This window comes from Colossoma macropomum, unplaced genomic scaffold, assembly GCF_904425465.1.
Source record: "Colossoma macropomum unplaced genomic scaffold, Colossoma_macropomum, whole genome shotgun sequence".
In the NCBI taxonomy this organism is placed as follows: domain Eukaryota; kingdom Metazoa; phylum Chordata; class Actinopteri; order Characiformes; family Serrasalmidae; genus Colossoma; species Colossoma macropomum.
Genome location: NW_023496024.1, coordinates 437948 through 463704, shown reverse-complemented (window position 1 = coordinate 463704; position 25757 = coordinate 437948). Strand labels below are relative to the sequence as shown.

At 39.1% G+C, this 25757-nt stretch overlaps 1 protein-coding gene across 2 annotated transcripts in view; it reads right to left on the bottom strand.

Moving 5' to 3' along the window:
* LOC118804035 (integrin alpha-L-like) overlaps positions 1–25757 on the bottom strand; it is a 40794-nt gene that overhangs the window by 2633 nt on the left and 12404 nt on the right. For both annotated transcript variants that reach the window (XM_036564641.1, XM_036564642.1), the window contains exons 8-27: positions 22065–22207; positions 20826–20976; positions 20549–20684; positions 19909–20039; positions 18461–18603; positions 17132–17282; positions 16855–16990; positions 16609–16638; positions 15431–15498; positions 14555–14669; positions 12769–12899; positions 11136–11278; positions 9436–9586; positions 9156–9291; positions 8884–8957; positions 5438–5561; positions 5126–5268; positions 3785–3931; positions 1614–1811; positions 293–423 (exon numbers count right to left, since the gene is read on the bottom strand). In XM_036564641.1, the coding sequence (XP_036420534.1) occupies positions 293–423; positions 1614–1811; positions 3785–3931; positions 5126–5268; positions 5438–5561; positions 8884–8957; positions 9156–9291; positions 9436–9586; positions 11136–11278; positions 12769–12899; positions 14555–14669; positions 15431–15498; positions 16609–16638; positions 16855–16990; positions 17132–17282; positions 18461–18603; positions 19909–20039; positions 20549–20684; positions 20826–20976; positions 22065–22207 (2582 nt within the window). The remainder of the gene's footprint in view (positions 1–292; positions 424–1613; positions 1812–3784; positions 3932–5125; positions 5269–5437; positions 5562–8883; positions 8958–9155; positions 9292–9435; positions 9587–11135; positions 11279–12768; positions 12900–14554; positions 14670–15430; positions 15499–16608; positions 16639–16854; positions 16991–17131; positions 17283–18460; positions 18604–19908; positions 20040–20548; positions 20685–20825; positions 20977–22064; positions 22208–25757) is intronic.

Below are 25757 nucleotides of genomic sequence, written 5' to 3'. Positions count from 1 at the left end.
AAATTCGTAGTTCTTTGACTTGCAACATAGTTGGCTGTCTAAATGACCTTTTTCCCCAGTGTGGGAAAAAGTAACACTGATTTAGATCTGTTTTTGTTTGTAGAATGCCAGCAACAGTATTTCTTTCTACACTCATTTACCACACAGTAGTCCCAGTTCTTGTAAGACCTTATCAAAATGAGCTGCATAAATCAGTTGTTTATTTTATTATGTTAAAGTTATGTGGTTGGTTCACTTGCTGGTTGCTTAATTGTTAAAATAGTTTGTTATTTTGTTGTGTAGTTGTTCTTACTTTAACAGCATCACAGTCCCTCGTGCTCCCACGACAATGTCTGTTAGTCCATCTCCTTCCATGTCCATGACACCATCGATCGCCACACCAAACTGCTGCAGCTGCTCAGAAATCATCTGAGCCAGGATTCGCTACAAATACAAACAGTTTTACATCACCAACTGCCCTATGCATCGATACAGATTAACTTCGAGATCAGAGATAATGCCATCATAAATAAGTGATGAGTGCAATCATTTTATTTAACACTTCATTGCACTAAATCTAATCTCACAGGACTGTGTTCATTTAACAAGTGGTAATAACACTAGATTAGTAGAATAATTGTAAGTTTTAATATAATAATTAGTTTTATATTTTAATTAAACATGCATGTGGTCTGTGTGCTTTGGAGCTTATTATTTCCACAAAGTTTGTCATGATATTGATACTGGAATAAAATATTGTCATTTTGCCCACACCTAGGTTAAATGAGCATTTTCTAGTATCTTCCTAAAATGCATCGTTTTGCCTGCATCCTTCAAGATTCTCCAATCCTCCAAACAGTGGTCTATTCATGATCTCTAATCTCCAATAATTCTCTGCTCTTTCTCTACAGCTACTATTCTACAGCTGTAACTAACATCTAGTAATTCTGTCCACTGAACCATGTCCTGTACACAATTATCTATTTCATTAACAGTTCTCTGACATCATATCTCATACCAACTGCCTTCAAGATTGTAGTCATCCTGAAATAGCCTGCAACAGACCTTTAATATCCACAACTAATGTTCCATATTACTTCATTTTTTTCCTCTCCAAACACCTTAAATGTGTTGTCTTCAACAACAGACAAGAAGGCTCTCATGGCAGTTACTGAGAAGCTCCTAGAAGCTTCTCAGTAACTCAACTAAATCATCATCAGAGCCGCTGATGACCTTTCTGCAGTCATTGGTAGTTGTCAGCCTTAAAAGTAATGACTCAACATAGTAGTAACTTGACATCTTAAAACTTGGCTCCTGCAGCTGGGTGCTGGCTCGTCTTTCTGTTCAGGCCATGATGTCCTTCCAAATCATCCAGAATTCAGCAAAATAACTTGGCTTCAATCTTCTAAACTTCTCTAATCTCACTCTAATGCTGTGTTCCCTACATGGGTTTCCTTTAGCCTGTCCTTAAATACAAAGGAAAATAAGACCAAGTCTTGTGTTTGGGTTTAGGAGTTTACATTATGTGCTGCTTTGGGGATGTGAACATATCTAGATGTACAGGGGTCTTGGTGTGTTTTTTATTGTAGTTTAGAGTTAGAGATACTGTGTTATATTAAGGTTGTGGGAAGTACCTGGCTGTACTGTGGACGTATACCCTGTGTGCGGTTCCCAAGGTAGATGTAAACAGCTCCTCTGCCATTGTTCTCCAGTGGAGCTCCAACAGCTACATCCTGCAGCTCATCTCCATTCAGATCTGCTACAGACGTTACAGTTGCTGCAAACTGGCCCTGAACACAGTCAGCCACCTCCAGTTCCTTCACTAACTTCATCTACAGACATAGAAACATAATTGCACACACATATTTGGTAGTATTACAAATTAACTTTGCATAATATATGTAAATGAGACATTGCCCAGGTTATACTGAATAAAGAGCTCAGCTGTTAAATATGTCTGTTTAGATAAAATATGTAATTTGCATCATGATAAATAATAAAATCTTTTTGATTTAGTGTTTGAATTATCCTGTCATCTCACTGAAGCTGCTGATTTGGCTTTGATATTGAATGAAAAGGAAAAATATTTATGTATAGGCGGTGGGAAATGGCAGGGAGGTCCTTGGCGACATGAACTCCTGTGGCGGAAACTGGCTCTTGGTCATGGAACATAACCTCACTGGGGGAAAGAACCACAGCTTGTGCAGAAGGTTGAGAGGTATCAATGAGATATAGTTGGGCTCACCTTCACCCACAGTGTTGGCTCTGGAACCAAACTCCTTGATTCCTTAAAATCACAGGGAGGAAAACTCTGACTGTTGTGTATGCTTATGCACCAAACAGCAGTTCAGAGTATTTGCCCTTCTTGGAGCGAGCAGACAGGGTTCTGGAAAGGGCCCTGCTTACAGACTCAATAGTCTTGCTGGTAGATTTCAATGCTCATGTTGACTGGGAAACCTGGAGAGGGTGATTCGGAAGAATGGCCTGCCCGATCTAAACTTGAATAGTGAATTGTTTTTGGACTTCCATTGTAGGCATGGATTGTCCATAATTAACACCAAGTTCGAACACAAGGATGATCATCAGTGTATGTGGTACCAGAGCTCCTTGGATCAAAGGTCAATGATCGAATTTGTTGTCATTTCATCTGACTTGGGACATATGGTTTGGACACTCGGGTGAAGAGAGGTGCTGAGCTGTCAACCGATCACCATCTGGTGGTGAAATGGATCAGATGGCAGGGAAGACTGATGGTCAGACCCGGGAGGCCCAAGCGAATAGTGAGGGTGTGCTGGGAACGACTGTCAGAGGCCCCTGTTCAGAATGATTTCAACTCCCACCTCCAGGAGAGCTTTTCTCATATTCTGAAGGAGGTTGGGGACATGGAGTCTGAAAGGACCCTGTTCAAAACCTCCATTGTGGAACACACCAGGCGTAGCTGTGGCCAAAAGCTTGTTGGTGCATGTCAGGGCAGTAACCCAAGAACCTCCTGGTGGACACCAGTGGCAAGGGATTCTGTCAAGATGAAGAAGGCCTTTAGGGACTGGATGGCCTGGAGGACTCCAGACTCAACAGACAGAGCATGGTCTGGGCAAAAAAGGTGGCAGCAGCAGCATTGGCTGAAGCAAAATCCAGAGCATGGGAGGAGTTTGGCGAGGCCATGGAAAAAGACTTGGCTTCAAGGAGATTCTGGACAAACATCTGGTGACTCAGGAGCGGTCGGGGTTGTTTTGCCCAAGCTGGACTTGGTGGAGGCGGAGAATCTCTGATTAACAGGAGCCTGAGGCTAGAGGCTTCTGGCATGTTAGGCTCCATTTCCCTGGTGGAGGTTATTGAGGTAATTGGCAAGCTCCTCAGCAGCAAGGCACCAGGGGTGGATAAGATTCACCCAGAAATGCTTAAGGCTTTGGATGTTGTGGGACTGTTGTGGCTGACATGCCTCTACAATGTCATATGGACCTCAGGAACAGTACTCTTGGACTGGCAGACCAGGGTGGTGGTCTCTATTTTTAAGAAAGGGGATCAGAGAGTGTGTGCCAACCACCGGGGTATCACACTGCTCAGCCTTCCTGGCAAAGTTTATGCCAAGGTGCTGGAAAGAAGACTCCAACTGATAGTCGAACCTCAGACTGATGAGGAACAATGTGGATTCCGTTCCGGCTGTGGAACCACGGGCTGGTTATTCACGCTCACACAGATTGTTGAGGGGGGATGAGAGTTTGACTGGCCTTTTGGATACTGAATACCTTTAACTGCATCTGACTGGCTAACTGGAGTGTAGCTGTAGAGGAAGACTGTGCTGTACCTCATTTGTGAGCTTGTAGACGTACATCCTGCCTTCTCTCTGTGGCTGAGCCTGGTAGTACAGAGGAGCTCCAACCACAACAAAGTCGGTGTCACCATCCGAGTCCATGTCCAACAAACAGAGAGATGCACCAAAGTATGAGCCGACCTGCAGAGGAATTGTTTATGGTCTGAATTCAGCTGGGGAGTTAATAGCTCTTGTGTACTCATTTGTGCACTTGTTCATAAGCTTCCTAAATTCAGTAAGAATTTTTTTTGTCTCATTTTGGGTCAGGTAACCATTTAGTCGTTGATGTTGATTTTATTTTAATATACATGATTATTTGTCCATCTAAAACTACTTTCAAAGCATTATGAATTCTTGTAGATTCTTGTAATGTTGCTCAGTTTATTGTGTGCCGAACACACAATACCATACAGTCATGAATTATAAACATCTGTGTTATCTGTCAAACCATTGGGCCATAGTGCTCAATGTTGTAATACCCTGCCCTCTTCAATTATTGAATCTTCTCATCAGTCTTCTCACTCTATTAATCTACTATTGATCAAGTTCTAGTCAAAACAGCCATTAATTACAAGCTAATCAAAAAGGCTGAAAACATATTTAATAGAAAAGAACACAGAAGCCTCAGCAACTAAATCTAATATCAGATGGTTGAGTGTTTAATGTCTCCACTCCTTTTTTGTTAATGAATATTTATTGCTCTTTGGTAACACACAAACACACTTCGAATGCAACACTAAAATAAATATTGTGTATGTGTGTGTGTGGGTGGGGTGGCGTTGCTGTACTCTGGCCCTACAAGGCCTTGACAAAAGCAATAGCATTTGACCGGTTCTGAACTGTGGCAGCCTTCGCCTTGTGAAATCCAGCTGTATCCTGATAAAAAATAAGTGTGTCCACTCATTCTTTTCAGGAGACTCATTTTCAGTTTCTCAAAAATAATCTGCAGCCACACCTGCAAAGTTCAATCTTAGAAGTTGCTTTTACATTTTTGTCATTTTTTTCATTATAAAAATCTTTTGAAGTATCTTCAAAAGTGATTTAGGACCCAGTAATTATGCTGCAATAAAGCACTTTCTCTCCTGTTCAAAAGGTTGTTCCTACATGGCATCTATCACATGTGGGGTACCACAGGGATCCATTTTAGGCCCAGTTTTATTCTCTCTACATATGCTCTCATTATAGTCTGTCTTACTAAAATATACCATTTTATATTTGCACTGATGATTTGCAGCTAGTGATAACAGTTCTTGATGCCCAAGACTAAGGTTATTGATCAGCGCTTCTGACTCTAGAATAAATAATAAAAACGTGCTTTTAGAGGTTGGTACTGGCCTGTTCTCCACTGACATGGGTGGTGACTTCCCATGTCTTCTCATGTTTATTGAAGAGAGTCACCTGACCACTGTGATTGAACCTTGGAGTTCCAGAGAACAAAAGAGAGATTCCATCTTTTTCTCCAACTGCTACAGAGTAACCTAAATACATCAGAAATATTAACAAATATTACACTAATATTAACCACACATCTATTAACATCTCTAAACCTTGTCACAACAACAAAAAAACAATAACATAAACACAAAATAACCCAAGCAAACACAACTAAACAGCCAGTCAAATGTAAATATACAGTCTAATAAATACCCATGTAAGACTCATTCTTCAGCTTTGGGTCTTTGATTTCTCTGGTTCCATCTCCAGATCTCATATCTTCATAAAGCATTCCACTCCATTCATTTGATTCAGCTGCGCCCAAAACCAGAACATCCTGCAGTCCAGAGCAAAACAGGCATTATATGCAAAAGCAGTATATGTTTGTACATCATGTTGCTATGTATGACTGCATTTTATGTCAGTACTAACATGTCTTTAGCATGGAATAATACTAGTCATTGTGGTGGTAACAATATTTTAGCATTAGTGTTAGTAGGTAGTAGTAAAGAAGTAGAACAAAAAAGTCCAAACAAAAGAGTAGTGTTTACATTTCTATAATATATCAGAGTGGTGAGACTTATATGGTTAAAAAACTTATATGGTTTCTTAATTTATTTTCAGAAAAGAAAGAAATTAAAAGTGAATTGAAGTAGAAAGAGCGAGAACTCATTATTTTACTGAACAAATGTTCAGATCTATATACACAGCAGTTAACAATGTAAAACAGATTCATCTTCATACAAGTGACTTTTTGAATCAATTATCATAGAAGACACATTCTGTATGAAGATAGGCCAGCTATCCACAAAATAAATCAGATAATAATAAGAAGAATAAGATTAAGAATACATTTACAGTTTTACAGAACATCCAAACACAATCCAGATCAGCAAAACAGTCAAATTATGAAACACAAGAGTAATATAAAGAAAACAAAACAAGAGGGGCAATGTAAAGAAAAGCAAACAACACAACACACATGCACAATAATAACAAAGTAGCAGAAGAAAATTGTAATTAGAAGATCATAAGGAAATGGCAAAACAAAGACAATAAAAGGGAAAGATAATACAAAACAAAGGAATAAAATAAAAAGGACAGAAGTGAGAGAACATACAACAAGGCTATGAGGTTAGAGTAGAAGAGCAGTACCGAGTGAAGAGATCAGTTTTCAGTTCAGTTTTAAAAGAGGAAATGGATGAGCAGTCACAAATGTGATGGGGCGAGTACCAGAGCTCAGGGGCTTTAGCTCTAAAGAACCTGCCACCCTAAGAGACTAGTCTAAGCTGGGAGAACCAACAGCCCAGAGCCAGAAGACCTGAGTTCATGTGAAGGGATGTGCAGATGAAGGAGCTGAGGTAAGTATGGAGGTGCCAGACCATGTAGAGCTTTAAAATTAAACAAAATATCTTGTCTTTAATATGTGAAGTAAGGGGAGGACAGTGTAGCCGGTATAAGACAGGAATGATGTGCTCTGCCTGTTTGGTGTTTGCAGGGAGAACCTTAGGAAATGAGTTACAATAATCAAGCTGAGAGTTTATAAAAATAATGGTACAGTGTCTCAGCATCTTTTAACTTCAGCAAGGGCCGAAGACGTGCAATACTGTGAAGAAAAAAACATGCAGGTTTGTTGAAGTGTGAAAGTAAGCAGATGGTCAAATAATACACCAGTTTTTTTGGACTAACTAAGCAGGCTTAACAATAACTCCATCAATCACTGATTTTCAGAAAATTGACGTTCAACCAGTTCTTCAACACAAACATACATTCAATCAGAGGACCAGGTGGCAAACTGGTGGTGGATCTAGTGCTAACATAAATCTGGTGGATGATTTGAACAACTGGAAGCATATAAATCAAAAAAGGATGGGAACAAGAACAGAACCCTTAGGCACCCCTTGAGTATTTGGGGCAGTATAGGATTTGTGTTTATCTTTAGTAATACAGTGTTGTCTATCAGTGAGATCTAAACCACTGGAGGGCTGAGCCCATAATGCTGACAGAGGAAAGGCGGGACTAAAGTATGTTGTGATTTACAGTATTGAGAGCAGTGTAAGATCAAAAACAAGAAAAATGTTAAGAGAAACTAAATAAGCAGTAAGAGGGAAATCATTAACTACTTTCAGCTGGACCATTTCACCCCTCACCCCAACCACTAAGCCTTACCAATCCATTTTGCATGATCACACCTGGGGGGTAGGGTATCCTGATTCTTGTTGAGATAGAGGGGTAGGGTGAAGTGTTAGGGCTACATGTTCCTCCACACAGAGGAACATTTTTCAAATGTCAAGATGTCTTGCAAGTGACCAAACAAACCCACATGAGTATTTTCTCTGTTAAAAAATTACAATAACTGTTGTGTTATCTTAGTTAATGCTGCTTCAGTGCATTATGGTCCTTTTCTTCATAACAAGCATGAAAAATCACTAGGAATATGCTGATGTCTCAGTAGCTAGCCAGCTAAATTTCTTGAACAGGAAAATTTGAACAAGAAGCTGGTGAATATCTGACTTCAGCTTCATAACACTCAAGAATTAGGAGAGGGTGATTATAAATAATCCCCCCCCCCCTTTGAAGGCATATGATTCCCTAAATGTAACTTAAGCCCAGCAGTGAGGAGCTTAGTAGCCTGTTAATGAAGTTATGCTCTTTTTATTTGAGGGTCCCATTTCCCTGTAGCTCAGTTCCAAGGGGCAAGGAGACACTTTAAAAAACAATGGGGTAGGGTTAAAAATGTAATTGGGCCACCCAAACCATATTGCAATAACTAGTTTGCTAGGCTACTCCAATGGATCTGCATAACAAACACTACCGCATCCTGATACCATCTAAGTCAAGCAGATTAACCCTACACCAGCATTTAATTGAGAGGAGGGGGCAACCAACCAGCTAAGCAAGAGAGTGGAAAGTGGAAAGTAGATTTACTTTGCATGACACTACATCAGAAAAAATACAATGGTTATCTAGGCTCTTAAATGATGAGATGTAATTAATTAAACTTATACTCTAGGTCATTCAATGCAGATTAGAGACTTATGTATAAGTCTCTTATATAACAACTGCTATTATAGCAAAATCTTTGAATGTGTTGACTATGTAAAATTATGTAACGTTCCCAGGAAAATGGGAATGCCAGAGTATCTTATTGTTCTAATGAGGAACCTCTACAGTGATCAGCAAGCTACAGTCAGGAAAGAAAATAGAAAAACACACAGGTTCCACATTAGCAAAGGAGTAAGACAAGGCTGCCCACTATCCCCATACCTGTTCAACTCATATTCAGAACACATAATAACAGAAGCAGGACTCAACCATCAAATTATAGTACTATCAAACTAGACTACAATTAAAGTACTGTCAAATGATAGTGTAAAAATATATAATCCTTAATTTATCTTCAAATTATTGTACCATAAAATTAAAGCATCATTTCATTGTTACCATCAATCTATAGTGCAATAAATTTATAGTACCATCAAGTTAAAAGATCATTGTTTTTACTATCAAATTATATTTCCATTCCAATTTAAACCACCATTAATTATAGTACCATCAGATTCTAAACTATATGTGTGTATCTTAGGTGTTAGTTTGGTTTAATTTCTGTGGATTTTAAAGATAGTTCAGTTCAAGGCACATTTGGAATGTGGCCATACTTTATCATAGGCAGTGCTGAATCCACTGTGAGATAATTCCTTAGTCCACTTTTTCCTGAAGGCAGACTGAGCTCCTGAATTTAGAAAAACATTTAATTATGAAACCTGACATCAGCTTTTTTCAAAAAATTGTTTTACAGTATTTGACTGAAGTCCTAGAATTCGTAACAAGCCTTCAAAGCACTGGCAAATGTTAAGACTTCAGTCTGAGACAAAAAATTCTAAATTCTGATCCTTGCTGGAATATTCTGTATTTATGGATCTCCTGATACCTTCAATGTTGTAGATCTTAGTTTGCAAACTATGAGAAAGTCCTTCCAGTCCACTGTAGTCTTCAATCTGGAATGTGTTTTTATCTTTGGGCTCTGAGGCAAATCTCCTGAGTTTTCTTATGTCTACATTTCCCACCTGTCAAAAACAAGACACAACTATGTTGTATAGGTGGAAAACTATAAAGACAGAAGGATGGACAGATGAACAGTTTTACACTCTCAGTGTGTTAGTAATCTTTGTGTGATTGGCTCCCTTAATCGCCTGCCTTAATCAACTCACCCCAATAACAAAGCGAGTGATCTGTTGATCATCACACCTCTTTATAACATCTTTAGTGTTAAAATCAGTAGGAGTTCCATCTGTAATGATGACCAGGGCTTTTGTAGCCTCAGGTTCTGCCCCAGAAGAAACACTATTAAAGAGGTTTACTCTGAAACACAAACCATGCTGTTTTAATAAAACCCATTTAGCATAAACACACCTCATACATGAACCAGCTTCATATATTTTAGTTTACATATATAATGCATAGAAAAGCACAGATTCACACAAACTTTAATAATTCTTCACAAGTGTTTAGCATTTTCTGTCATCTAATGCTCTGGTCCCACTTTATATTGTCTCTAATAACTGTGTAGTTACATGTGAACAACAATATAACTACTAAGGATTTAGTCACTGTTACAGATGTATTACAGAAGTACACCTCATGTAATTACACAAGTGTATCTTAATAGTTGTAACAGCCTACTCTTATGTAATTACACAAGGGTAATAACAAATGTAATTGCATTGTAATCAGACTGGAACAGCAGTTTTTTCCAGCAGTAAAAGGAAGTCTGTAATAATTCGCATTAAGACATTACTTACACTGTATCTACCAGCTTTCCTAACATTTAGTTGGCATTTATGTTGCTAGTGCTTTAAACCATTCCGTAATGTGACAGTACAGCAGATGACTCCTTTCTTAAAATGTAACTTCTATAATATTAATTAAATGTGCTGCATTACCACCAAAGTGGTGTCTATATTACCACTCCATTATTACACAGTACCTACATAACAACTACACAGGAACCCTCTGCTTATTTTAAAGTGTAACTTTAACACTGCACTACAGGAAAGTTCTTGTGTAGTTGTTATAAATGTACAGTGTAATTACAGAATGATATAATCAATGTGATGTGATTAGATCCCCTTGTTAAAGCACAGTAATTCCACAGTAATTATGTAAAACATAAATGAAATGTTATGTAAAACATACTTCCTTTAACTGTTGGAAAAGACTTCTGATCTGTAGTGTACCAAAAAGATGCGCTTGTGTAACACTGACTAAATCATCAGTAGTTACATTGCTGTTGGATATGTTATTCATGTGTTACTACACAGTTATTAGAGACACTTAATATAAAGTGGGACCGACACTCTCAATACAACTCATTTAACACTTTGCTGCTTAGCTGATGGGTTCAATCAGTTTTGTTTAATAAGGCAGTCATATTTAAGGAAAACAGTACATTTGTCATGCCACCCTTCGGTTCTGTAGTACAGATGATTACTCTTGTGGACTCCAACTTCTAGAATCCAACTGGAGATTATGCAACATCTTTCACCAATCACAAACTGCTTCAGAGATCAGCCTCACCAGAAAACTGATCAGCCACATCTGTTCATCATTCACAGACCCCTATATAGACTGTCTGCTCACTCACACTGTTTACAGAGTGTAGCAAGCTTTTTTCCTGTCCTTGCTTATTGTGTATCTTGACGCTTTTGTCTGTATCTTTGACTATGTTTTTGCCTGTGTTCCGTGTTTATTCCTTCATCATTCTCTGGATGTCTCTAAGGTTTTGTTATCATTTGATTTTGACCCTAGCATGTTTTCTGATCATGTGTCTGACTCTTTGTGCAATGTTACGAGATTAGTGCAGGATTTCCCCTAAAGATTTACAGCAATTTTTAGAGAGCAGATAACTTACAGAACATAGTCAATAGCCTGGTGGGTGTTTGTGAGATCCTTCATATGCTCCTCTTCATCAAGCTTTTTCTTAGCTGTGCCATCCATGTAATCATTAAAGTCAAAAACGATCCGGGGAACTCCAGAAAACTGGACAGCAGCAAACTAAACATAGACAAACAAGACACAAACTCATTAAAGTACAAATTGTCTGCTTCCTGCTGCTCTACATTGGCAAATACGTTACATGTTTAAGGGAACATGTACTTGTACTCCTGCCAACCTAGAATCCAAATGCCTCATGTCATTACTCCCTCTTTTTCTTTATCTGGCTAAACTAAACTTAGAAAAATCAACTGCAAAGAAATTATATTAGAAACATTTAGCTTTGCTGCATGCAATCTAAACGTCTTTGAATTTCCTGGTAATGTATCAGCTTCTGTTCACATATGAGTCCTCTGGATAATTTCCCAGGAACTGTACTTGTACTTATACTCCAGATGGTAAATTGCCTCATCGTATTTATTGAGATTTTGACTTTGGCATTTGTTCATACAGAGCTCCTTCTTGTTTAACTGACATGAATTTTCAGGCAAAAATGCATGTGTGAAAGGGCATTACATTGTTTCAGACTATTATCTTAATATTTAATTTTATTCTCAGTATAGGCATTTTAGGACAATTCACACACAAACACATTTTCTAATCTGCCCCTCTTGGGTCACGGAGGAGCTGGAGCCTATCCCAGTGGTCATTGGGTGGAAGGCAGGACACACCTATGACAGGTTGCTTGTCCATCACAGGGCAGACAGACTTATACATTCACTCACACACTGACATCAAACTACGATTCCCAGAATCCTCCGCTTCATCACATGACACCAGGAAGAGCAGCAGCAACCAATCGCCACTCTAGCTCTCCGGAATACTGATCACTCTCACCTGTGTGTTTATGTCATGTGATCTGTTTAGTTTAGTATATTAGCCCAGGCTTAGCATAGGACCTTTGCGAGGTATTGTTTTCTTAAAAACTACTGAGCGTTCATTCTGGTTTTTTGATCTCCCCTGTTATGACCTTGTGTTTCTGGATTTGTTTCTTGGATTTTCGGATTTGCCCTTTTGTACTGTTGCCTGGGTGGATTGATATCTGGTTTTGGACTTTTGCCTGTACTCTGGACTTTGATCTGCCTAGCCCTGTTGTGTTTGATCACCTTCAGTGTATTTTGCTGTGCCTGTGTACCAACGACAATAACTCTAGTAAAGCTTCATCACTTTTTTACATCCACGAGCGTCTGCTCTCTGGTCACACGTTACAGAAACATTGTCGATAAACTACAATACAAACAAATCTGTACATCCAACATGATTTCAAATTATTAAGACATACATGAGACAACTTCTTTAAAAAAGCAATAATTGATAATGAACTTAAGCTAATTGGTAGAATGTTACCATCATGGCACCACAACTCTAGTTTAGAGTACTTAGAGTGTAAGTCAATGTTAGTTTATATGTTAAATATGTAACTGGTACTTCTAACAGGAACAACAAGATTGGTTACCATAATTTTAAGAATGAAAAGAAACATATTAGTTCAAAATAATTTTTGAGAAATTTAAAAGACAAAGGTGAAAATAGTTAATGAGAGTGTTTACCTGAATTGATGAGTGTTTAAGTCGTGTCATAATATTCCAGATGAACTTTTTGTTCTTGTTAAAAGCAGAGGTTTTCATGCTGGAGGAGCCATCGATCAGGAAGACCAGGTTCACCATAGTTTTTGAGCACTCTGCAGACAAATAAAGGTGATTAGTTGTTACCTCACACATCTTCTATCTGTCCCTCATCCTGACGTATCCCCTGTCCTGCACATTTCCCCCCTGCCCCTGCTCCAGGAACCAGAAAGTGATTGGGAATTTATAACGAGGTACACTGGGGCACCTCCCACCAGCCTTAGTATAGATTCCTCGCAGAAACTAGTTACAAAATAAAACCCTGAAACACACCATTGACCAAGTGAGAATGACTGATGGTCAGGTGCTCAAGTCAGGGGTTGCATTGTCACACCTGCATTTTTCTTTTATCAAGAACAGCTTGTATGAATGATGTGGGAACAAACTAAACTAAAGGATTCAAATTAAATAACATTTGGTACAGAGAAACTGCAGGGAAATGCTTTTCTATGTGGTTCATAAAAGTCCCCTGGCTGGCACCTAGACAGACTAAAACAGGCTGAGCATTCATAGTGATATATGAGAAAAAATATACACCACACGGTTTGGTTTGTACAAATTTGTCATGCTTCCATTTGGTTTATTCGATGCTCCGGCTCCTTTTTAACAGTTCATTGATAGATTTTGATGACATGATCATGTATAATTATGATTAGTAATGGCATGTGCTGTAACATTTCAGGACATACCCATTTAAGGCTGGCAGAACCCAAGATTAACTCAAAGAAGTGTGCACTTGGACAGGTGGAGGTACAGTATCTAGGCTTTCACATGTATAACAGACAAGTGCTTCCTCAAACCAAACCTCTTTTTGACCCAAGACCTATAAGGAAGTAAGACAGTTCCTGGGGCTGGTTGGCTATTATCAGAGGTTTATAAATAAGGCAGGCTGCTGACAGCCAGCTGGTTGAGGAAGATGAATATTTGGTGCTGTACATTAGTTGAAAGCTCTCTATGTGGGAAACTAAGTACAGCACCACTGAGGAGGACCTGTTGGTGTCTGGCACTATGGCCTTTTAAGTTTGAGGTGGTCCACAGGCCATGCAGAATCAAGCATCAGCAGAAGAACAGAGAGATGAGTCGGGCGAATAAGTGAGTGAAAAGCAATGGTCTATGTAATGAGAGATGGGAACAAATAAAAAAAGAAAAGAAAAACAGAAGAAACCTATGTACCTCCTATGTCCATCTTCAGCCACAAAAGTTAAATATGTATCCAAGATAGCTTGCAATGTATCATGTATACTCTGGGGCTTGTGATGTTTTTCCTTTGATACACTGTGTTTCTTGCCATTGCAGCATAAACATTAAGAAATGTAAACGTTTGATTAAGAAATTAAATGTTTTATTTCAAGCAGCCTTTCTAATTAAACTACATACAAAAAATAATAATAATAGAAGTAATAGAACAGTCTTCAGTACATACGTTGGTCCAGAATTATATAGTTTGGTGTTACAGTAGATGGTCAATCAGTTACACCTACAGTTCAGTTAAATATTCATGACTGTAAAACCCAGGACTGAGTTTTGCAGTAGTGAAGAGTCAGCCTGTTTAATTCTGAGAGTTAAAAATGAATTGTGATTAACCCACTTAAAAACATTAGAAGGCACCATCGGGGTAAAAAAAAACTTATTTGCTACAACTCATTGTCATGATTTCAGGCACCACTCAGAGAGAGAGAGAGAGAGAGAGAGAGGAGAGAACTGCTGGTACCTTGGAAAGTAACCTTGTCCTTAGCAATGAGTTCCAGTTGACTGCTGAAGTGGTAGCAGGTGTTGATCAGGAACAAGTTTCCTTCACAGTCTGGAGCGAAACTGGGACTGCAGCTCTGAATCACAACCACAGGGGTCAAACGGGTAAAAAGACATTAATGACCTATTTAACAGCAGAAGCTATATGCAATTACACAATTATGACCCTACAGTGTTTAAGCAGTTGCTAGGTAGTTGCTGTAGTGTCCATCATGGTTGCTAAGCAGTTGCTTGTTCATGTTCATAGCTCTCAGTAAGTCATACTGTTTCCTAAAGCACATTTACAAGAATGCACCACCTTAATGAAGACCTGGATGCAGTTTTGGGGATGAATTTACATTACATTTTTATTAAATTTAAAGAATAAGTGCCAGAATAATACAGACAAATTATATGCACATTAAAGTTCTACATCATTCCATCTGTGTTCAAAGTAAGAGATCAAAGCAGTACCTTCCCACCTGCCTGATCAGCCCAGCCATGTATTTTCATACCCTTCCAAAACAGCAGTCCTGGCTGTGATACTGAACCAAAACCACTACAGCAGCTCATATGAGTGTGGAAATTATCTAGCAAACAATTCAAACAATGCCCATAATAAAATTAGAGCCCTGATATAGTCAGTCAGGCTTTCCTTAAACAATGTGTGAAATATTTCTGGTTTTTACTCAACACTTACTTTAAAGATTTAAAAAACCTGTTTATCAGCAAGTCTATCGGCAAACAGGAAGCAGGATTCAGTTCTGCAGTGAATCCAGATGGGAGATAAAACCCAAAGATGAATCTGTTTCTAAATTATAAGCAGGTTAAGTTCTAAATCTTTTAGTTCCACACTTACAGTCAGGCCGGATAAAGGGGTGGACCTCACTGCCATGGACATCCCAAAGAACCGAGTATCATCAAAGTCTGTTAATCAATAAAGCTGATTAGATTAATGTAATCATTATTATAATATATTGAAGACTATAACTCATTCACTGGCCTAGTGACATGGCTATAGCTAAGTAAGCTAACCTAGTTTTTCTAGCAAAAGGATGCTGCATGTTGAGTTACTGTAATGTCCCGGGCCTCATACTAGGCCACTTCCAGCCACTAGGGGGAGACAAGGCACCACTAATGGATAATTAGGGCTGAGTGGTAACAGCTGTGCTTAAATAGGCACCCTATTTAAGATGCTCACATGCTGCTTTCTGCTGAGTCTTGAGTTCATGCTGCTATGTGCATGTCTCAGAATAAGCCCGGTAATTTTGGTATTAGTTCCTTTCTCGAGTTCTGGCCTCTTGAGTATCTCTCAGCGTAAGTATTAAAAAAAAACCTTGAGTGCCCTTTTGGTAACCGCATTCCCCTTTAGCTTTTTGAAACTCCTTTCAGTTTGAAGATGCTGCTCTGGCTTTTCTTTTGTTTGGCCTTAAACCCCCAAACTCGGTTATTCTTTTTCCATGCTCATGAGACCATCTCTTGTGTTTGGCCAGTGGTTTACCACTTAGCATTCTGGTATCTGAACAAGGGAACCGCCAGTTTGTTTCCCACTCATGGTAAACCCGCTGTCACGCTACACTGTTACATTGTCACGAGAAAACCTTTTTTGTGTTCATGTTTTTTATTTAGTATATTAACCAAAAAATAGTTTCTTATGAAAACCAATCATTTAAACTTTTTAAACTTAAATTTGCAATGTAGCCAAAATTAGAACAGAGAGACAAGGTTTAAAAAATTTAAATTAAATTGATAAATACATTTTGGAACAAATTCCTTGTGTATCATGACCATGTGTCACTGGCACCAACCTTCCACTGACGTTTATTTCAAACTTTACTGTTAATGTACAGTTGCTATTACTATTATTATACTTACTCTGAAAACACAATACTATTGTTAATTATTAATACTGAAGTTTTATGCATCTGAGCTCTTTGTTTAAAACCATTTACCTTGGCAAAAGATCATGTTGTACTTGTAAAATAACCATATGTCATCAGAATAAATGTAAATAGAAGAAATGCAGTAAAAACTTACATGAGCTATGAGGTGAGGCAGCCTGAGCTCCTGAATGTAGAAAATCATGTTTCATTAAGAAGCCTGACATCAGTTGTTATTACAAAAAACCTGAAGAGTATTTGACTGAAGTCCTACTATTCACAGCAAGACTGATATGTATATCAGACAGTTCTGGCAAATGCTAAGACTTCAGTCTGAGACTAGCAAAAAATTCTAAATTCTGATCCTTGCTGGAATATTCCGTATTTATGGATCTCCTGATACCTTCAATGTTGTAGATCTTAGTTTGCAAACTATGAGAAAGTCCTTCCAGTCCACTGTAGTCTTCAATCTGGAATGTGTTTTTATCTTTGGGCTCTGAGGCAAATCTCCTGAGCTTGTTTATGTCTATATTTCCCACCTGTCAAAAACAAATCACCTTAATTATGCTGTAGGAGGGAATGATGTACAGATATAAAGATGGACAGATGAACAGTTTTACATTGTCACTGAGTTAGTGGGCATTGTGTCATTGGCTACCATGTTGCTTTAATGGACTCACCCCAATAACAAAGCGAGTGATCTGTTGATCTTCACACCTCTTTATAACATCTTTGGTGTTAAAATCAGTAGGAACTCCATCTGTGATGATGACCAGAACTTTTGTAGCTTCAGGATCCGCCCCAGAAGAAATACTATTAAAGAGGTTTACTCTGAAAACACAAACAGTGCTGTTTTAATAAAGCCCATGTATTGTAGCATATATTACTTTACATCTATGAAGCAGCTTCATATAGTTTAGTTTATGTATATACATACACAGAAAAGCACAGGTGCATTCACACCTCAGTACATTTAATCAAGTATCTTTAGCTAAAATAAAGGGGCTGATTTAGAAGATGTTTTGCACTGTTGTTAATCCTGCTTACTTTGGCTTCTGTAGCAGAAATATTACAGCCTTCTGAAGCACCGCGAGTATCTAAGAGGTTACGTTCACCATGAGTTTAAAAACGACCCAAGTACACTTAGTGAAATTAAACAGAGACAAAATCAGTTTTCAAACACACTCTGCAAGTTCATCTGTTTCCTCAGGCTGAAAATAAAGATGTGTTTCAAAACAGAACATTGAAATAATCCCTTATTTTCTCTAAATTCATATTATGTACAAGTAATCAGATATATATATATATATATATATATATATATATATATATATATATATATATTTTACTTTTTATTTCATTACTTTTTATCAATCCTTGCATTCTTTTTTATTTCTGTTCTATTTATTATTGTCAATCTACTGTACTACATCTTGTTTTTTCTTATTATTAACTATTATGATTTCTATTATTTCATTATAACATTCGATTTACTTTTTTACTGTAAAACTTCTCAATCCCTGATTCCTGTATTGCTCAGCTACATTGTAAATGAGGGTCTCCCTCAATGTATTCCGAGTTTAAATAAAGGTTGATTGATTGATTGATTGATTGATTGATTCATTGATTGATTGTTATTGCTTCAATAAGTAATAAATCATTATTTTGACAGTACTATACTGTACTGTTAGTATGGTTTATTTATAGTATTGATACTGCATTGTTACCATCCACAGATACAGGTTTTGCAGTAAGGTATTGTTTACATACTGCACCTCTGAACTGTTCCAGTTCGTATTTACAGAATATACCGGTCTGCAGACACATAACATGTTTGTCTGTCAGCTCTGTCTTTGAGACTGCTCTTTTTGATTTATCTCTTTGTTCTGTCTCCTAGTTCCTTTCCTTTTTTATTGGTTTCCTGCTCAACCCTAACCCTGTCCCTTTGCCAAACCCCTCCCCTTTAACTTTTCTGATTCTGCTATTTTTTTAGAGAGCAGATTACTCACAGAACATAGTCAATAGCCTGGTGGGTGTGTGTGAGATCCTTCATATGCTCCTCCTCATCAAGTTTTTTCTTAGCTGTGCCGTCCATGTAATCATTAAAGGTGAAAACAGTCCGGGGAACTCCAGAAAACTGGACAGCAGCAAACTAAACACAGACAGACAAGAAACAGACTCATTAAAGTACCATTCGGCTGCTTGTACCTAACAATAAACTACTCACTTTATTGTTCTAACACTCAAAAATTATGCCGATAGTGTTACTGAGCACTAAAAATGTATAACTATTGGTCTACAACTACCTCAAACTGCCTCAAACATCTTAGTAAAAATAACCTTCTGTGAGTTTATTTAGCTAAACTAACCTGAAACTAAACAAACAAACAAAAAAAATACGTGTAAAGAAGGGTCACAGAAACAATTAGCTTGCCATAATTTAGACAACTTTGAATTTCCTGGTAATGTATCAACTTCTTGACCTGTCAAGGGTGAACACTGCCTTCCACCCAATGACTGCTGGGAGAGGCTCCAGCTCCCCCCGTGACCCAGAAGGATAAGCAGCTTAGAAGATGTGTGTGTGTGTGTGTGTGTGTGTGTGTGAGATTAAAGGATTCAGAGAATCTGGAGGAATCTCTATGTGCAAGAGACAAGGTGGAAAACCAGTACTGGCTGAGCGTAGTCTTCAGGCTTTCAGACAGCACTGCATTAAGAACAGTTGTTTCTGTAGTGGAATTCACTACAGAATGGGCTCAAGAACACTGCCAGTGAAAACAGTTCATCACTGCATCTAAAATTGCAAGTTAAAACTTTACCATGCAAAAAAGAAACAATATATAAAGATGATCCAGAGACGCCACAGCCTTCTCTGGGCCCGAGCTCACTTTAGATGGAATTAGGGGAAGTGAAAAAGTGTCCTGTGGTTGGACAAAATTTGAAATTCTTTTTGGAAATAATGGACTCTGCGTCCTCTGGGCTAAAGAGTAAAGTATGGGGATCATTATTCATCTGTTTCCAATTGACATGATTAGATACTTCAACAGAAAGCTGCACTGCTCACATATACAATCAATGACATACAGTCAGCCATTCCATGTAGCATGTACAAGGACTGGCAGTGATAATCTATGTAGATGAAATGTATGCATCACACATAATTACCCCAACAGTAGTCATCAGTAACATTTACTATCACAGTAATGTAATAATTACTCACTATACTCACTCTTCAGATTTTGCCCTTAAAACATTGTCATTTACTATAATAACCCCATCTCTAGCTTAGAGTCTTTGGAGCATAAATCAGTGTTTAATGTAAGTTACATATTTACTAGTTGCACTTTTAACAAGAAGAAGAAGATTGATTGCCATAACTTTAATAACGAAAAGAAATGGAACCAATATAATCAAGACAGTCTGAGAGAGAAAGGTGAAAATAGTTAAAGAGAGTGTTTACCTTAATCGATAATTTTTTGAGTCGTGTCATAATATTCCAGATTAGCATTTTATTCATGTAAAAATCCTGAGTTTTCATGCTGGAGGAGCCATCGAACAGAAAGACCAGGTTCACCATAGTTTTTGGGCTCTCTGCGGATAAACGAAGGAGATTAGTCTTCACCCCATCATCTAATCCAGTAGTATCTGGCCCTCATCCTGGAGTACCCCCTTTCCTGCACATTTTCCCATGCTCCTAAACCAGAGGGGTGATTGGGGGTGCAGTGCAGTACATTGAGGCACCTACAAATAATACTGGGCTTCCTGAAGGAGAGGTTTGTACAGTATCAAGTCAAATCAAGTCAATTTCTTTTTTTTCAAATAGCACTTTTTACAACATACGTTGTCACAAAGCAGCTTTACAGAAAACGAAGGAGATTATTAGGCTTCATTGTTCCCATCTTCTAATCCAGTAGTTCCTGGCATCAGCTGTTTTCACAAAACAATGTTACTGTATTTGACTGAAGTCCTACTATTCACAGCAAGACTGATATGTATATCAGACAGTTCTGGCAAATGCTAAGACTTCAGTCTGAGACTAGCAAAAAATTCTAAATTCTGATCCTTGCTGGAATATTCCGTATTTATGGATCTCCTGATACCTTCAATGTTGTCGATCTTAGTTTGCAAACTATGAGAAAGTCCTTCCAGTCCACTGTAGTCTTCAATCTGGAATGTGTTTTTATCTTTGGGCTCTGAGGCAAATCTCCTGAGCTTGTTTATGTCTACATTTCCCACCTGTCAAAAACAAATCACCTTAATTATGCTGTAGGAGGGAATGATGTACAGATATAAAGATGGACAGATGAACAGTTTTACATTGTCACTGAGTTAGTGGGCATTGTGTCATTGGCTACCATGTTGCTTTAATGGACTCACCCCAATAACAAAGCGAGTGATCTGTTGATCTTCACACCTCTTTATAACATCTTTGGTGTTAAAATCAGTAGGAACTCCATCTGTGATGATGACCAGAACTTTTGTAGCTTCAGGATCCACCCCAGAAGAAATACTATTAAAGAGGTTTACTCTGAAAACACAAACAGTGCTGTTTTAATAAAGCCCATGTATTGTAGCATATATTACTTTACATCTATGAAGCAGCTTCATATAGTTTAGTTTATGTATATACATACACAGAAAAGCACAGGTGCATTCACACCTCAGTACATTTAATCAAGTATCTTTAGCTAAAATAAAGGGGCTGATTTAGAAGATGTTTTGCACTGTTGTTAATCTTGCTTACTTTGGCTTTTGTAGCAGAAATATTACAGCCTTCTGAAGCACCGCGAGTATCTAAGAGGTTACGTTCACCATGAGTTTAAAAATGACCCAAGTACACTTAGTGAAATTAAACAGAGACAAAATCAGTTTTCAAACACACTCTGCAAGTTCATCTGTTTCCTCAGGCTGAAAATAAAGATGTGTTTCAAAACAGAACATTGAAATAATCCCTTATTTTCTCTAAATTCATATTATGTACAAGTAATCAGATATATATATATATATATCTGCATATACTATATATATATATACTACATCTTGTTTTTTCTTATAATTAACTATTATGATTTCTATTATTTCATTATAACATTCGATTTACTTTTTTACTGTACAACTTCTCAATCCCTGATTCCTGTATTGCTCAGCTACATTGTAAATGAGGGTCTCCCTCAATGTATTCCGAGTTTAAATAAAGGTTGATTGATTGATTGATTGATTGATTGATTCATTGATTGATTGTTATTGCTTCAATAAGTAATAAATCATTATTTTGACAGTACTATACTGTACTGTTAGTATGGTTTATTTATAGTATTGATACTGCATTGTTACCATCCACAGATACAGGTTTTGCAGTAAGGTATTGTTTACATACTGCACCTCTGAACTGTTCCAGTTCGTATTTACAGAATATACCGGTCTGCAGACACATAACATGTTTGTCTGTCAGCTCTGTCTTTGAGACTGCTCTTTTTGATTTATCTCTTTGTTCTGTCTCCTAGTTCCTTTCCTTTTTTATTGGTTTCCTGCTCAACCCTAACCCTGTCCCTTTGCCAAACCCCTCCCCTTTAACTTTTCTGATTCTGCTATTTTTTTAGAGAGCAGATTACTCACAGAACATAGTCAATAGCCTGGTGGGTGTGTGTGAGATCCTTCATATGCTCCTCCTCATCAAGTTTTTTCTTAGCTGTGCCGTCCATGTAATCATTAAAGGTGAAAACAGTCCGGGGAACTGCAGAAAACTGGACAGCAGCAAACTAAACACAGACAGACAAGAAACAGACTCAGCAGAGTACCATTTGGCTGCTTGTACCTAAGATTAAGCTACTTACATTATTAACATTCAGAAATTATGCTTTTCAGTTTTGCTGAGCACTGAAAAAACTACTGCTGCTCTAGAGCTACCTCAAACTACTTCAAATATTTCAGTGAATATGTTCTTGCTGTCTTCCCAATTTAGAATTCATGTGCTTTATATAATTATTCCTTTCTTTCTGAGTTCTTGTAAATTTGTACTCTTTTAGCTCTGTGATGCACTGGCGACCTGTCCAGGCTGTTTCCTACTTTCCGCCCAATGACTGCTGGGATAGGCTCCAGTAACCCCTGTGACCCAGAGGGATAAATGGCTTAGAAAATATGTGACTGTGTGTGTGGGAGCTCTTTAATATATCCTTTATATATTTTTGGATATTTAATATATGTTGTGTTTGACCAATTCTCCCTAGAGTCATGTACAAACTAAACTCCCCTGAGTATATTTTGCAAAACTAAACTAAAACTAAAGTAAAAAAAAAAAATCAACTTCAAAAAAGGGTCACAGAAACATTCAGTTTGAAATAATCTAGACAACAGATGAGCCCTCCTGATAATTTCCCAGGTATTGTACTAGTTCTGTGCAGGTAAATTTCTCTGTCAGATTTGGGATTGACTCTGGTATACACTCATAAGGAACACTGTGCAAAACGTAAATAAAAACAGAATGATGTGCAATTCATTTTAACCCTATATTTAACAAAAATTAATACAAAGACAACACATCAAATGTTGACAACACCTGGTGGAACATCTCTATCAACTAATTAGGTTATTTTGCAACAGATCAGTAACATGACTGAGTATTACAAGAGCATCTCAGAGAGGCTGACATATCATTAAAAAGATTCAGAGAAGATATCATTAAAAGATTCAGAGAATCCAAAGAAATCTCTGTCTGCAAGGTACCTCTGTCCCCCGCAACATCCTCTAGCTCATTCCAGAGGACCCCAAGCCGCTCCCAGGCCAACTTGGAGATATAATCCCTCCAGTGGGTCCTAGGACAACCCCAGGGTCTCGTCCCTGTAGGTTGTGCCTGGTGAACCCCCACCGGGAGGCATCCAGGGGGCATCATGATCAGATGCGTGAACAACCGCAACTGGCTTTTCTCAATGCGGAGGAGCATGCGGCTCTATGTCAATCTCTTCTTGGATGACTGATGCTCCTCACCCTATCAAGTAGAGCATAGCCCGCCATCCAGCAAAGAAAGCTCTTTTTCTGCCGCTTGTATTCATGATCTCATTCTTTTGGTCATTACCCACAGCTCATAACCACATGTGAGGATTGGGATGTAGGCTCACTGGTAAACAGAGAGCTCTGCCTTATGGCTCAGCTCCCTCTTCTCCACTACAGTCTGGTAATGTGCCCACATTACTGCTGCTACCTGTCCCAGCCTGTGGCAAATCTCACAATTTCTTTCCCTATCACTCGTGAACAGGAGCCCAAGATACATAAAACTCCTCTGCCTAGGGCAGGTCCTCTCCCCTTCCATGGAGTCAGCATGCCATCCTTTTCTGGGCTAGGACCATGGACTCAGACTTGGAGGTGCTGACCCACATACCAACTGCTTCACATTTAGCAGCAAACCGCTCCAGTGAGTACTGGAGGCATCCATGTGAGCCAAAAAGACAACATCATCTGCAAATAGCAGAGACATCACCCTCCGGCCACCACACAAAATGCCCTCTTGACCTGAGCTACATCTTGACTCCCTGTCCATAAATATCACGAACAGGAGTGGAGACAAGGCACAACCTTGGCGGAGTCTAATGCCAACACTGAACGAAATTGACTTACTGCCGAGTATACAAACACAACTCTCACTCCAGGAGTACAGAGATGGAACGGCCCGGAGTAGTAGCCCCGGCACTCCATACTCCCGGAGGACCTCCCACAAGATATCCTGGGGAACAAGGTTGTAAGTTTTCCCCAAGTCCACGAAATACATGTAGACTGGGTTGGCAAACTCCCATGCCTCCTCAACAATGTGTGAGGGAGAAAAGCTGATCCATTGTTCCACAGCCGGGATGGAGTCCACATCATTCCTCCTCAATCTGAGGTTTGACTATCAGTCGGAGTCTTCTTTTCAGAACCCTGGCATAAGCTTTCCCAGGGAGGCTGAGCAGTGTGATAGCCTGGTAGTTGGCACACAACCTCCTGTCCCCTTTCTTAAAAATAGGGACCACCACTCCGGTCTGCCAGGGTACTGTTCCCAAGGTCCATGCAATATTGCAGAGGTGTGTCAGCCACAATAGCCCCACAACATCCAGAGCCTTAAGCATTTCTGGGTGAATCTCATCCACCCCCAGTGCCTTGCCTCTGAGGAGCTTGCCAACTACCTCAGTGACCTCCACCAGGGAAATGGAGCCTGACACACCAGAAGCCTCTGGCCCTGACTCCTGTGAGGAAGGCATGTCTCTTGGATTAAGGAGTTTCTCAAAGTGCTCCTTCCACCGACTGACAATGTCCTCATTTAAAGTCAGAGTTTCTCCACCCCTGCCAAATACAGCTTGGGTGAAGCCACCCCAACCGCTCGTGAGCCACCAGATTGTTGTCCAGAGCCTCCTTGAAAGCAACTAAAGGTCTTTCTCCATGGTCTTGCCAAACTCTTCCTATGCTCTGGATTTTGCTTTTTATCTGCTGAGTCTGGAATCCTCCAGGCCATGCAGTCCCTAAAGGCCTCTTTCTTCAGCTTGATGGCCTCCCTCACCTCAGGTTACCGCTCTGACAGGTACCAACAAGCTTTTGGCCACAGCTACACAGATTCCAAGATGGAGGTTTTAAACAGGGTCCATTCAGACTCCATGTCCCCTACCTCCTTTAGAATATGAGAAAAGCTCTCCCGGTGGTGGGAGTTGAAATCATTCCGAACAGGGGCTTCTGACAGTCGTTCCCAGCACACCCTCACGATTTGTTTGGGCCTACCGGGTCTGACCATCAGTCTTCCCTGCCATGTGTTCCAACTCACCACCAGATGGTGATCAGTTGACAGCTCAGCACCTCTTTTCACCAGAGTGTCCAAAACATACGGTCCTAAGTCAGATGAAACAACATCAAAGTCGATCATTGACCTTTGGCCCAAGGAGCTCTGGTACCATGTACACTTATAAACACCATTGTGTTCGAACTTGGTGTTTTTATGAACAAGCTATGCCTAGCACAGAGGTCCAATAAAAATCATCATTCAAGTTTAGATCAGACAGGCCATTCTTTCCAATCATTCCTCTCCAGGTCTCCCAGTCATTGCCAACATGAGCATTAAAGTCTCCCAGCAACACTATGGAGTCTGTAGGCAGCGTCCTTCCGAAAACCTCACCCACTCTATCCAAGAAGGCTGAATACCCTGAACTGTTGTTTGGTGCATGAGGTTTTCCTCCCTGTGATTTTAATTCGCATTGAGGCGACCCTCTCATCCACCGGGACAAACTCCAACTACACAGCAGCCAGCCGGGGTCTCGTGAGTATCCCCACACCCACCTGGCACCTCTCACCCTG